Raw genomic sequence first — 14,875 nt, 5'->3', positions numbered from 1 at the left:
GACCCCACGCCAGTATTTAGATGTTTGGACTAGGAAAACCCCTGGGGACAGGCAGGAGGAACATGAGGGAATGGAAACCATGAGCAGGGTGGTGGGAAGGGGCAGGGGTCTCGACTGGGGCAGTGGCTAAATGAGAAGCTTTGTCCATGGTGTTGGGAGCAGGTCTCTGTGGCATGGCTTTCCACCTCACACAGATGAGATCTAAAAGGACTTCAACTTGGAAAGGTGCCTGTGCACGGTGTATTGACTTCAGTGTGATGAGAGCTAAAAAAGCTTTACCCCACAAGATCCCTTTGAGCGCTGTACCAGGTGCTGGTCTCCCTTCTCAGTTAGCCCATGCTGCCCCTGTGGTTTTTAATGTGTGGCTTGGACACACTGGGTCAGACTGACTCACTTCAGATGGGAACAGTCTAGTTCAACCATAAACACCTTTACTGTGTAAGCAAGATAATATCTTCAGTCTGCTGCTCTGTGAGATCCCCAGTAATTCAATCTGTTTTCACTTCACTCATACTTTCCTTATGACTGGCATTAGAGGAAAAAAACCCACCCAGTGTTTACCACCTCCTTTCCCAGAAAAGTGTGCCAGTTCTTCCCTTCACTTCCTCATGGGGGAAAGGTATCACAATAGCTCCTCTTGTCCTGAGGGCAAGTCTGGCTGGCACAGCACACATCTTCCTCGACCTTCGCTCTGGAGCCCTTCAGGGAGAGTACTGACCAAAGAGCAAAGCAGCTCCATGAAAAACAGCAGGTGAAAATTCCTGGCAGTTAAAACAGGCAAAGACTTTCAGGTCATAAAGCTTGAAAGTTCCACCTGTGTCTGGTTTTATTGCCCAGGGAAACAGGGGTGGAAAATCAACACGATCTCATCGGTCACAGCACGGATGTGCTGCCATGGCAGGCACAGGCTGACAGAACCTGGGGTGGAAACACAGAGACTGTTCTGAGTTTTGCTCAGTGAATCAAAAAGCAAAGAGCTGCATCTGATGATGTCAAAGGTGCTGCTGTTGCACACCTGCCTGCTTTGATCGCCAGAGGTGAGTGAATGGCCGTGCGTTCTCTACAGAGTGTAGGCTGAAGTATTGGCTGTACTTCAGAACGCCTACAAGTGTGATGTGTGTGTTCATCAGGGCACCTGAAAGTGCCTGTGTGGCTTAGAAAATCCTCTGCAGGTGACAGTTTTCCTGTGTAAGGGTGAATTTCTGTTCTGGGTGTATCATGGGTGGCTGGTGGCGTGGGATCATAAGCACAGTAATAAGTCCCCTTGAACTGTTTGATGTTTTTAATTCTTTATGGTAAATCCATCTACAGTAACCAGTTCCTCTGTGTTTGACAAAGTGTTGAACAATGCGTGTCCCTGCAGAGCCCGGCACAGGCTGTTGGTGTAATCCCTGCATTTAGCTGATCTGTGCTGTCTTTTCTCTAGTCTTTATAATGAGCAGTTATTTCCTAACCTCCGACTGCTAAAGCCGCATGTACAACACACAGACATTTAATTTTCCCTCTTTTAACTTTGTGTAAAGCGTTTGTTATTTTGAGGAAGCTGCATAAGCAACTCTGCTTTCCCTGAGCTGCTTTTTCACAGCTTCTCGCTCCACAGAGCTCTTCACATTGTGTTTTTTAGTCCTGTTTAAAATCCTCTGCCTGGGGTTCCCCAAAGGCCATGCAGACTGTGAGGCACAAGAGCAGCGTGAGGATCTAGCACTGTGAAAATCGGCTCACTGGCATGAAAAGCCACAAAGCTGGTGTTAGCAGCAGTAGTTTTGAGAATTCTTTGCAGTCCCTTAGAGTGGGTGCAGTTATTATCTGCCTGATTTTGCTTGAAATATTTAGGATTAGCATCAAAATTAACCAGTTCTTGAAAATGTCTTGGTTGCTAAACAATACAGTCCACTGGAGGCAGACAGAACTGCACTGAAAGGCCAAGCAGCACAGCTGGGTGAGACTTCTGGCCCCAAGATCTTTCTCTGCTGTGTGCTTCTAGGATATCAGGACAGGCATCAAAGTTTGCAGATTTCTTATAAAAAAATAAATATACAACATTGTGATTCAAAGGCTCGAGTTTTGAATGAAGAAGCTCTATATTGACAAGCTGCTTAGGAACCCCTGGTTGGGCCAGGAGGTGAGGAATCACTGGGCAGTGTTGACAAAGGTTTTATCCTTTCAGAGTGAATATTCCCCCAGAAATCCTCTTTCTGTCCTTTCTCTCTTTTCCATTCACCTTCTGTGGGGGCCCAGTGGTGACAGTTTTGTGCAGGAGTGGAAAGAAGCATCAGTGCATGGCATCCCATAGGCTGGAGGCAGTGCAGGAGCAGAGCCCTGCAGTGTAAAAGGGAGGCACCTGTAATCTTGGAGGTGGAAATTTACAGCCCATATATTTCTCCAAGAACTGCCTGAAGCTGCTGCTTCTCTGTCAGCTCTCAGATCTGAAGTCTTTCTGCTGCAGTTGCTTCAGAGCACCCTAGTGAACAGCCACAGTCACCGGCAGTGACCGCGGGGAAAAGTCCTCCAGGAACCGAGTCTGCTGGGTGGATTCTGGTGCCAGTTTCAGACACACACTGGCCTCTGTGGTGCTGTTGTTGTTGGCAGAGCTGCTGGTGTGACACGGCTCTCTGGCAGGACGGATGGCCACCAGGAACTGGCGCTTGAAGGTCTCGCTGAGGGCGATGTAGAGGAAGGGGTTGAGGCAACTGTTGGCGTAGCCCAAGCTAATGGCAAAGTTGTAGGCATAGAAGAAGGCCATGGATGGTGTGTCAATGCCCAGGTGAACCAGCTGGAGGATGTAGAAGGGAGCCCAACAAATAAAAAAGGCTGAACAGATGGCAACAGCCATGCGGGTCACTTTCTTTGTACGTACCCGGAGGCTCCTCTGGGGCAGTGGGACCACGGTGGTGGCCATGTGCTGGAGGATCTTAAAATAGACCACACAGATGATGAGCAGTGGCACAGCAAAGGCCAGCATGAACTGATAGAGGGTGAACCAGTAGATATCAGTCTCTGGGTTGGGAAGCAAGAGAGCACAGCGGACAGTGCCATCCTCGAGAGGCATAAGACCTGCATACATCCACACGGGAATGATAGTCAGGAAGGAGAGGAGCCACACCAAGCAGATAACTAGAGCTGCAACGCACGGGGTCCGGACATAGGTGGATTTTAGGGGGTGAACAGTTGCCAGGTAACGGTCCAGTGTCATCACTGTGAGGATGTTGGTGCTGGTGATCTGGCTGTTTGTGTCCAGGGCAGTGATGATGGTGCAGAGCGGAGCTCCAAAGTACCATGAACCATTCCCCAAGAGCTGGTGGATGAGGAAGGGCATGCCCAAGAGGAAGAGGAGGTCCACAATGGAGAGGTTGAAGATGAAAATATCAGGCACAGTCTGTTTGCATCTCAGCTTCTTCTTCTTGACAATAGTGTAGATGACAATGAGGTTCCCCACAATGCCCAGGAAGCAGATGATGCTGAAGAGACTGGGCATGATCACGTTGGTGTATGGTGCTGGCTTCTCTGATGCTGCCAAAACAAACCAAAGCAGTGAATGCAAGCTAGAGGCACCCTCCTCACAGCACTGTGTGCTTGCCCTGTCCTGCAGCTGGGTCCATCCCCATCAAAGACATAGCTTGGAATGACTTTTACTATCCTTTGCAGTATTTCAAGAGGCTTAGCTGGGGATTTGGTACTTCCTTCTAAGACACTTAGGACATGCAGCACACACCTAAATCTGGCCACGTGTAGGCATCTTTCTTCTGATCTCCTGGTGTGCTTCTGTCCTGCTCTGAAACTCTCCAGCCTTTTGTGGAGGACTGACCTCAGGCTGGCACACATCTGCACTCACTGTGTCTGACAGAGTTGATAGTAACTTTTATTTCAGGGCATGTTGTGTTTTCAGCCATTTATGATGGGAGGGGATGAGGCAGCTGGTGCTTCACACATTGGAGAAGTAAAGCCTCTCTGTGGGTGCCAAAATCTGGATAAAGTCAGTGCTCAAGCTGTTGTCAGAAAGTGTCAGCTCATCTGTTGGGTAATTTATCTGGAGTATAGTATGAGACACAGAGTTCACTGGCCATGCAGACAGACAGCTAATGCTTATCTGTATTGTGAGATCTGGAACTGTGCCCTAGCTGAGTCCCAAGTCTGTCATCAGAGTTAGGCCAGAGCAGGCTCTCCTTTCTTCCCCTGCCTCTCTCCCTTTCTCTGTTTTTTTGGGGGTCTTTTTCTAGAAAAAAATCCAGTTGTGTGGCCAGACAGGGAATTTTGAATATGTTTCAGAGTGGCCTTTCGAGAGGGATGTCCTAGTTCTGCAAGGAGAAAAACAGCTTAAAACTGCTGTCTCTGAGTCCTGGATGTAGGTGCATTTCCAAGGCAAAATAATTGCCAGCTAATGTGTAGCTTATCAGCAATGATGATTAAATGTTGCTCCTTGGGATGGGAGGCCCAAACAGCCAAACTAACATTTGCCTTGTCCCTGACCTGGGTGTAAAATCACATTTTGAAGCCCCAAGCTCTTGGGCAGAGAAGGTGGTGCTGAAGGCAGCGATGGTGGTGCCTCAGTCCTGCAGGGCTCCCATGGGCATTTTGTGGTGGAGTCTGGAATTGCCCTTGTCAGCTGAGGCAAAACTCATTTCAGCTCATTGCTCCTCTCCTATGGGGCCTGGTGGGCTTTTTTTCTGGGAAAAGGCTTTGTATTAGTTATTTATGTGGCTGTTACAAGGACATGCATGACAGCCCTTCAGCTTAGACTGCGTGACATTGAATTGCAGATGATTCAATGTGCATTAATTGAAAATGCTTTTAGTCACTGAACTATTCCATCTCCTTAGCAGCAGAATTGGGCAAGTCTCCTCCAACAGAACCTAGGGAAATCTTGAAAATAAGATTAAGAGAAATAACAGATACCCATGGGTGTAGTCTTTGTGCAAGCAGTGTCTGTTTGAGGTGGTATTTGCTGCCTTTGACCTCTGGAATTCTTGAGTACAAACTTCTCCACGTTTACTTTGGTGTGACAGAGAAGTTTGTCCCAACTGGCAAGACAACTGGGGCCACACTGCTGGCCTGTGGCTGGAAACCTGTGTGCCATGTCAACCGTGTGTAGTATTTCAGTGCTTTTAGAAGTGAGCTGTAAGGAATTGCCACTGGCTCACTCCTCCTGGCATTAGGAAGCAACTTAGGCATAAGCAAGCCCAAGGCCAGAACCCAATAGAGCAGTTGCTGCATCATTTTATTGGGAGCCTCTCTGGAGATGACAGAAAGCAGCTGATGAAGCACAGGAGGGGTGGAAGCCAGGCTTGGCTGATAACACAAAAAAACCTTGTCCAGACCATTTTTGGGGGGTTAAATGGTCACTGTTCCTTGCTGTGACTCATTAATATAAGGAAATGTCCTCTGTTATGTGGCTTTTAGTAGATAACAAGCAGCCATCAGCTGTATGTCATCATTGAAACCTGATACTCTTCAGCATCCAACCTGTGCATCCCTTGAGCACCCACATGGATCTCACACCTCATTAATGCTGGAAGATGATGTCTGTGGTTCTGCTGTTCTGCATGTAGCTGTTAAGTGTTGTGACCTCCTTTCTTTTAACTGCAAACTTTGTTATGAATGTGGTGGGAATAGACTGTAGGAGTGATGAAACATAAATGCCACTTGGTTAGCTTGAAATTGGGACAATATGTCCTTTTCCTGCAGTGTAATCAATACAGAGCTAGTGGTGACTGTAATATTTGGAATGAGCTCAGCTGCCCTTAAAGCAGAACGTGTGCAAGCCCAAAGGCTTCCTGTGAGAGGTGGTCTGTGCAGTGCTGTAGCACAATCCTGCTGGTGGTGTCTATACAAGCAGGACTTTCAAGCATTATTATCTGCAAGCTGGTGTGAAGCTGTGGCTCATGTGTGTTTTATAGGCTGGAGCCAGAAGAGCACATCTATCAAACACTTAAAAGTTATCTCTTTTCTAAAGCTTCTTTCATCTGGAGATATCACTGAATCTGAATTTCCTGTGCTGCTTTTGTGCACATCCTAGTGAATAGGATTGTTTAATGAAACAGCTACTTCAGGCATTGATTTGTAGATCTGTGTCTGTTCTGACACCCTTTCTAAAAGTCCCAAAGGGGACTGAACTATGAGAACTGAATGAGGACTGGGATAAACTTTTTTCTGTAAGGTTAATGGTTGTTCTCAGCCATACCCAGATACATCTTCAGTGCATGTCAGAAGGAAGAAGCACAGGCACACTTTTGGTTTCTAAAGGATGTGCTGGTGCAGAGAGAGTCAAAGACCGTGTATAAACCACCTTTTCGTGAAGAGTTTCACTGACTTGCACCATCAAGTACTGACTTGCTAAACCATTGATTTGAGAACAGGGTAGCATGGAGAGAAAGGGAGACTGGTGAGGATCTCTGCTTCCCTCTCCAGTGGTATCTCACGTTCTCCGTGCTGTGGTTCAGCCCTTCTCAGCAGCCAGAACCGATGAGCCGCTGGAGTTGCTGCTGCTCGACAGCCAACAGGTAGCGGGTGGTGTTGGGCTGTGTCCCGGTGCTGGGAGGGGTCCGGTCCCGCCCGAAGGGGTCTGGTCCCGCCCGGAGCTGTCCGCCCCTAGGTGCTGAAGGCGGCCGGGGGTGGAGTGCGGGGGTCCCTCCCTCAGCCTCCCCTCCCATCCCCACCAGCCACCCCCAGCCCCACCGAGCGCGGGCAGGGCAGGCGGGTGCGGGCGGTCCGCCCTGCGCCCCTCGCTCCGCGCAGCCCCCGCTCTCACCTGAGCCATTCCGAGCCTCCGGCGCGGAGAAGTTGCGGGAGGAGTTGGCGGGGGCCATGGCAGCGAGTCACGGGACGGAGAAAGTTAGGCAAGTTCCCTCGGCTGGTGCGCGGTGGGGTGGGATGGGCCCCCCGCCGTGTCCCGGCCGGGCAGGGTGCGGGAGGCAGGAGGGCTCCCGCAGCCGCAGAGCGGGGGCTGCGGCTCCGCCGCGCTCCGTTCCGCTCCCCTCCGAGCCCGGATCAGGTTCTGACATCAAGGAGCAGCTGACTCCGGCAGACACGCCGGTGGGAGCATCCCTCGCCGCCGTCGGTGGGAGGGAAGGCGGAGCGGGGTTGGGGGGGCTGCGCTCGGCCAGCCGGGCTGGGCAGTGCCCCTTCACATCACATCTCCGAGGGGATGGCCGGGATCTGTGCCCTCCCGGTTACAGTCAGGCTGCTGTGGCAGTGTCACATTTTGCCCTTTAAGTAGCTCCGATCTGCCTTCAGTGTGTATTTTTCTCTCCTGTAGACATATACACTTTCCATCCCTGAGTCACAGGCAGAGCCCCAGTGGGGTTGAGGGGTGTCAAAGCACCGAACTACCCATTGAAAACTCTGTTGTTTTGACCCTCTGACCCTTCTAACTTCAATTCCAATCTGAGACACTTCACTTGTAATTAGTTCTCTGCTGTTTTCTGCTGTTCCACTTCTTGCCACAGCTCCCTTGCTTCCTAGCTCCAGAAATTAGCTCTATTGCTAGCTCAGATTTTGTCTTCTATTTGCCTTAAAAATACTAGGCAAGAATCCCCTTGAGTTTTGAGAAGCTGTTTTGCTCTTTTTCCTTGCCTTGCCAGAGCACTAGCCTGTTCTTTTCTGTGTTTTTGAGCTGATGATTTTGTTGTGCTTCTTGCCCACTGTTTATACATGAAATGAGTTCCTTCATTATGCCTTGATAAATCACATGTTACCAGGGCAAACAGATCGTTCTGTACCTTGGAACATTCCCTGCACTGTAAAAACATAACATCATGTCAGAAGTCTGTGAGAAAACCATCAGCAACAGGCAGGTTTCTCTCTGTGGCAGAGCATCGTGTAAGGGATTGGATTTGCTTTATAAAAACTACAACTGTCTGTCTGGAAAAGTCCCTTGTTTCTGTCTCTTTAGTTGCAAAGGCTGATATCAAAGGTAGGAGGCATTTTTTGGAGCTTCATAAGTCTGCATCATTTAAGACCAGAATCAATTTGTACCAGTAAAAACCAGATCCAGCACACATAGAGCAGCAATCTCAGCATGGGATGTCAGCCAGATTTGGCAGCAGCATTTTTGGCCATTTTCTGTGGAACCCAAAGGAGTTCGTCATTATTAGGTTGTCCTCTAGTGGACCAGCAGCAGACAGAAACCCACAGCATGCTTTGCTCAGGCATTGCAGCTCTTAGAAATCAGAGACAGGCTGGGGCCAATTTGTCTGCTATGCTATAAAGTTCTTGCTGAGTCTCTGGAGTTGCTTCAGTCAGTGATTTGCCCATGAGTTTTTCCCCTTGGCAGGTATCTGTGGTATCTTAGTTTTGAACGTGCACAGCTTGTGAAAAAGTGGCATTTTTCAGTCACTTAGTAGTTTTTAAAAAAGACTCTATTTCCTTCATATTTTGGGTGAATGTTACTGTTTGTCTGTATGGGTTTGCTGCTGCAAAGCAAGCTGTGGTTTGTGTGCTGGGGTGATGGAATGCTGTGCACAGGGTACTGCCCTCTGCAGTGAGTGCTTTCATGTAATTTAGCTAATCCATTCTTGAAGTGCAGATTATGAGTTGTTTGCATGGGAAACTGGTAGGCAGTTGCTATTCCAAACACTTTCCCTGTGTAGACAAGCTCCTACTCGACTTTCCCTGGAGAGGCACAAGCTATTTTAGAGCTTTCAAAGAGAGAATCTGACATTTAAATGTAGCAGTTTCCAAAGCACAGCTTTAATTTTAATTTCCAATCTCAACTGTTGCTGTTCACTTACAAATGCTTTACACATGAGGAAGCTGCAATTCCTTCTTCTCAGCTGTAGAGGCACAACAAACCGCAGCAGCTCCTTCCCTGATGTACACATGTCAGAGCTGACATGACAAAGCCATGCTCAGCATTCCAGATTTGCCTCACCACCGTGACTGTGTGACTGTTTTGTACTGTGTTTTTGTATTCAGACTCTGACAAAGTTGAGGTTTTTTTCCCTTTTTGCTCTGTCAGTAAGGTATGGAAGGTCCTGCCCCAGGAAGGGGCTGGTTTTTATAGAGTTTTGCTGAGTTGGGGAGATAGAGAGAAGGGAGGAATATTAACTGCAGGCACTGGTGATGTGTGGCCTGTCTGAGCATGGGGCTCACCATCAGCAGAAGCAGCAGGCACAGTAATCAGCTCATTATCTGGCTGAACACTTGAAGACAACAGCTCTCTGAAGGACTGGTTCTGTGAGTGCTCATCTACTGGAAACTGTAGCAGGGATGAGCTCTCAGGGGACCTTGGGATGGGGCCAATGAGTTGTACCAACCACTGCATGTAATTACATGGAAGATTGAGGCACTAACCCCTTGAAAACACATCTTAAAAGAGAGATACAGTAATTAACATTTAGGCAGGGAACTGCCATCTCAACAGCGTAATGATGTAGATAAAGGTGAGGAAATAGAGCTCAGCTCTTGAACATAAAAGAAAGAAAAATTACTTCTTCCTACAAACTTGGCAACCCCGCTATGCTTAGACCATCCTGTCTGCAACTTCGCTGCTATGAAAAAAAGATAATAATCATCCAAGGCTGCTGCTAGGCAAATTCTGCAACTAGGGAATGAATCTGGTGGGTCTAACAGTGGTTTAACCGTGAAAGGCTCTTGCATTTCAGTAGTGAGTTATATTTCCTGTGCCTGTCCCAGCTGGAGATCCTGACTTAGGCAACGTGAGTAGAACCACAGGATCCCGAGGGGCAGAGAGCAGCGCCGGCTTCTGTTACCACACTACTGAAAGCATTTCCCCAGCTGGTTTCACCAAATAATTTCTCATTAAATGGAGACCTTCTCATTTGCTAAATATTTATTTAGCACCTGGCTACTGCTCTGATTTGCACTCTGGAGAGAGAAGTCTTCACTAACAGCCAAGTTGCAAATCCTCCCCTCTGAATCCCTGCTCTCCTTACCCACGACTCCAGACTTTCCGAACGGGCCTCTGCATTTTTATTGCTTAGCTCTTTGTTTGTGTTTATATTGATCAAATAGCCTAATGGGTGAAGTCTTGTCCTTGTAGTGGCCCTAGGGATAGGGATGATCTCATTCAGGTTGTGTCAGACGTGGTGCATCAAACCTCCATGCTGGCTGCCTTTATCCGGTAGCTGCACATCAGTCTTTCTCCTTTCCAGGCAAGATTGGTAAAGTAGTTTCTAACTATTCCATTTTGCCTTCCTTGATTCTGGAAAGCTATCACTCCTCACCCACAGGGAAGAAAAATATTACGTGGCAAGGTTAAATAATTTCCCTAAAGTCACATGCTGAGCTTGAAGCCAAAAATTGATAATAATTCTCTCTATAACAGCCTTGGCTTAGGTAGCATCTTATCCATCTTCCTGCAATGTTTATCCCACACAATTATTTGTATCCTTACAGAGGGATGTGTCCTGAATGTGATCATTCAATTTTACAAAACCCTAAACACAGGAAACCCATATGTTGGAGGAGTAGTTTCGTGAAGGCAGCTTGGTGGTGCCTCAGGTGCTGTCACTGATCTAGATGTGCATGACTGGTGTGGTCTGGCTGCTTGGAAAGAAGTTGCTGTCATGTCTTGTTGCCTGACTCCATTCAGGTCAGTGCTACCATGTGATCCAGTTCTATCCTGAGCTGGTATTAGCAAACATTGAGCCATGGCCTGAGCCATGAGCAAACCCCTGGTTTCCTGACTCCTGGGCTCTGCTTTCTCTTTTACATGAGTGTCTGTAGTGAAGGCAGCGGGGAATTCCTTTTCTCAGCTGCTCAATAGCCACAAATGGCTTTACAGGAATACTTGAGCTAAATAGTCATCTAGACTCTCCTGTTATGCACTTTAAATTTCTAATTAATTAGCATAAAGTGGGCATTTATCTGAAACCAGATGACCACCTCTTCTCTCCCCGCAGGTTCTTGCCCTTGAAATGCCAGGTCAGAGCTGCCTGGTCAGTCCTGGCTCATTCCAGTCCCACGCTGCTAATTTGAGGTTTTAGCCCTCAGCCTCTGCCCGTCCTGGCTGCTCACAGTGAGCCAAAGGCCAGGGCAGCACCTTCTGTGGTTTTGTTTTCATTGCTAAAGGTTAGAGGATCCCAGAGACAAAAGCACAGCCAAAAATAGCAAGGGGCTAAGCAGGGCTTGCCCTGTGACGGGGCACTGGCGGCTCCGGGGCTGTGTGCAGCCCTTGTGCTGAGCTCAGGGATGCCGATGTGTGCTCCGTGGAACGGGCAGATCCCCTTGGAGGAGATAAGAAGCTGTCAGCAGCTTTTGACGTTGGACAGGAACAGCCAGAAGCCCCCAGGGAGACAAATCCTGCCGCAGGGTATATATGCAGTGTTAGTCACTGATTGCCTTTTACAAGAACAGGCGTTGGCACAAGGAGGAGGCAGCTGTAACCTGAATTCCTCATGAGTCTGATCAGGGTGGAGGGAAAGTTTTGGCTCAGATCTGTAGCTTGTGGGTAACTGTGACAGGGCTCAGGAGGAGGCAGAGCAGGAGGATTGATGCAGGGGGCTGCTGACCAAGGATAGATGTCTGTCCAACCCAAAAAGACTGCTCTACCACCCTTCCTTTCATTGAGAATTAGGATGTTGTAGAGCTTGAAAATGGAAATTACAGATCCAAGCTGAGGCAAAACTAAAAATCCTGAGAGGTTCAAGTCAGGAAGACGAGATAAACTCCATTCGGTGTCTGGAAAGAGCTGTCACATGAAATTGCAAATCCAAGTGCAAGGATTTATGACAGACCTAATAAAAAGAAGATGGTGTTTTATAACCAGGGACTGCAATCCTGCTGCCTGGCTCTGAGCAGGGGCAGCAGGGAGGAAAGCAGTAATAGCTGTATTTTGAGCTGTGGTACACTAAGTCTGCACGAAGTCCAGTAAAGCACCTGATACAGCAGGTCCCAGGAAATTATGAGATTGCAGAAGAAAGTTGTAAAATTCATAAGGAATTAGGTCACAAGTGAGACTGAATTCTTGTGTCAAGGGTGCTGTTAACAGTGGTAGCATGGAGTGGGAAACCCTCCTGGCTTGGACCTGCAGGCCCCATGGAAAGCTCTGCTCGCTTTAGCAGTTGGGTCACTGGAGCAGCCAGATGTTCCTTTCCTCTCGGTTTCCCCCCCAGGCAAACCAGCCATATGTTCCCTGTGCTGCTCCAGGGTGCCAAGGCATCTGCCAGGGTTCGAGGCAGTGGCTGAGGGCATGGGAAGAGGTGGAAACCTTTTAAAATGACAATGAAAAAGTAAAGTGATGCTCACTTATGAAAACAATAATTGCTAAACCACTTTGCCTCTTGGGCTGTTAAACACTGAGAGCAGGGGCAGATGTTCCAGCAGCAGCAGTCGGCATTTGTTATCAGCTGGGAGTTCATTAGTTGGAAAGGCGGGAGAGGAGCAAGAGGTGGGTTCAGTGTGAGATCCCTGTTTAATATGGCTCAGGAAAAGGCGAATGTGACTCTCAGAGGGACTCAATGTGATGTTTCCCTGGCAGGAGTAACTGTTGTGTAAACTGGGAGTGAGGCTTTCTCTGGAAAGCCGTGTGGGTTCTCAGTCTTTAACATTCAGGTCTACACAGAAAGCTGAGCTGCCAAAAGGCTGAGTGGTTTGGGGGACAGGGAGGTGACCACAGTGATGCTGCAGATGCAGAGACCTGGTACCATGTCCAGTTTGGCAGGTCAAGATACTTTCTGAGATGGGGCTTTCTTTCAGAACCAGTGCAGGTTTCAGGAGAAGGGTTAAACAAGCAGAAGTTCACTGTTTTGCTGGTTGCCTTAAAATATTTGGAGAGAGTTCATCTGGATAAAAATCGGCCCCAAATGTTATTTTTGATTGACTCAGTTCCTGAAGGGTTTTGTGGCAGCAGAGGATGTGGATACATCACTGCAATGCTTTCTAAATGTCCCAGTTTGCCACTGGGTCTCTTTCTCTCCTCTCCCTCTGATTTTTTCTTCTGCGTGAGAAGGGCTGTTGGTCTAGAAGGCAATAGAGATATTTCTACTGCCTCCTGCCCTGGGTTATTGCTCTACACAGAGGCCCCTTCCCACATCTTGAGCCACCTCAGCCCTGTGGTTCAGTGCACCCGGATCCTCTTTCCATTGGCACCATCCACAGTAGCCTGCTCATGCCTGCTTTTTTTCCTTTATGCCTTATTCTCCAGACTGGGGTGACAATGAGGGCCTTTGGAAAGCAAATTTAAATATACTGTGCTAAGTTTTGTATAAGAGCATGTGTGTGCATGAATCTGGGCTGCTGAGGTTGCAGCCAGGGTTGTCAGCAGACCCAAGAAACCAGACCTATCTCTAGGTCCAGAGTTTTTTCCCATCAGAAAAACACAGTTAATTAAAGCCTTCTTTTGAAAGGAATTTCTTAGCCACACTAGAGGGATAACAAAGAAAAAGCCATGTCCTTAATCCTGCCCTTTCATCTCTTGGAAATTCCTTCCTCTACTGTCTCTTTTTCTGTGTCCTGATTGTTAAAAGAAATGAGAAATAATTTCCACTTGGAAAAAACCCAAGACAACAAAACTCCAGCCCAGCTGATCGCAGCAGAAGCCAAGGAGACGGGAGCTGAAAGGAGGGAGTTGTTAATGAAGCATCAGCAGCGAGCCAGGGGCAGGAGCTGGAGCCCATCCAGATGGCACTGCTAATTCCCTGCATCCACTTTACACGCGTGTCCTCTCGGAGAAGAGCTCGGCCAAGCGCCGCTCTCTCCGCAGCGCTGGTCAGACTCAGCCTCACCCGCAGCCCCAGGAGGGGATTTGCTTGGGTTATTTCAGGCCTCCAAATCAGCTCATCCGAATTCCCTCCATGGATGGGGAACAACATCTTCTCTGCTGACTGTCGAGAGAAAACGGAGCCCCGGACTTTGGTTTTTCAGCCTTGTGTTCCTGCGTGGATGCATCAGTGCCTCCCAGGGCTGGGAGGAAGGAACAGAGGGTGCAGAGAGGGAGAGAGCAATGGGGGTGGAGGCACCAGGGGGAATGGGGAACAGGGCTGGCAGTGCAGGAAGCAGGGAATGGGGAGCAGGGCTGGCAGTGTGGGCAGCAGGGAATGGGGAGCAGGGCTGGCAGTGTGGGCAGCAGGGAATGGGGAGCAGGGCTGGCAGTGCAGGAAGCAGGGAATGGGGAGCAGGGCTGGCAGTGTGGGCAGCAGGGAATGGGGAGCAGGGCTGGCAGTGTGGGCAGCAGGGAATGGGGAGCAGGGCTGGCAGTGCAGGAAGCAGGGAATGGGGAGAAGGGCTGGCAGTGTGGGAAGCAGGGAATGGGGAGCGGGGCTGGCAGTGTGGGAAGAAGAGGGGCACCAGCAGAGCGTGCTGTGGCTGTGCTGGCAGTGCCCTGCCTGCAGCCCCAGCACTCGCAGCTCCCCTCCATCCCCAGGCAACCCGGATACTCGTGTTTCCTGGCCTGACAGATAAGGCAGCCTCACCATTAATCAGGAGGCCTGGAGAATGGGATCAACGCGAGGCAGGCGTGCTGCAGAGCTAATCTCCTTTACTCCCTGATGATGGATGGAGCTCATTGCAGACATTAATCAAGTCTGTGAGTGTGCACCAGGCAAAATGGATTAGACACTGTGCCATTGGTAGAGGCAGGTCCCCAGTCCCTGGGCAATTCTGGAGGACGTCCGATGTGGTGGCAGTGCCAGTGCAGTGCAGTGCAGGGGTGTGGTGCAGGTGACAGATATTACAGCTGCCAGACGCCCAGGAGAGCTGTGGTGTGTCCCCGTGTCTGCTCCACAGGCACTGGCTGTGCCTCTCCTGGGGCTCAGGCTGAGACATGAGTTCTGGTCATAGCTGGATCATGCTCATCCATGGAGCTGCTCTTCCAAACAACTTGCAGAAGGTCCTGGAGTGGCACATCTGAACATCTTCAATTCTGCAGCCCTCAGATCTGCCTGTTACCCCAGAGGAGAGGAGGTCTGGTGGGAATGAA

The 14,875-nt window shown here is 49.1% G+C and overlaps 1 protein-coding gene across 1 annotated transcript; it reads right to left on the bottom strand.

The window, feature by feature from the left end:
• Window positions 1-788: 788 nt before the first annotated feature.
• On the bottom strand, window positions 789-7,032 carry MCHR1 (melanin concentrating hormone receptor 1). The gene is made up of 2 exons (XM_071573646.1): window positions 6,746-7,032; window positions 789-3,510 (listed from the first exon to the last, which is right to left on the bottom strand). The coding sequence occupies exons 1-2, from the start codon at window positions 6,801-6,803 to the stop codon at window positions 2,462-2,464; spliced, it is 1,107 nt and encodes a 368-aa protein (XP_071429747.1). The 5' UTR covers window positions 6,804-7,032; the 3' UTR covers window positions 789-2,461.
• Between the last annotated feature and the right edge of the window lie 7,843 nt (window positions 7,033-14,875).

This window comes from Pithys albifrons, chromosome 19 (assembly GCF_047495875.1).
Source record: "Pithys albifrons albifrons isolate INPA30051 chromosome 19, PitAlb_v1, whole genome shotgun sequence".
Classification (NCBI taxonomy): domain Eukaryota; kingdom Metazoa; phylum Chordata; class Aves; order Passeriformes; family Thamnophilidae; genus Pithys; species Pithys albifrons.
Note: the sequence above shows the minus strand (reverse complement) of the source record. Positions and strands in the feature narration are given on the sequence as shown.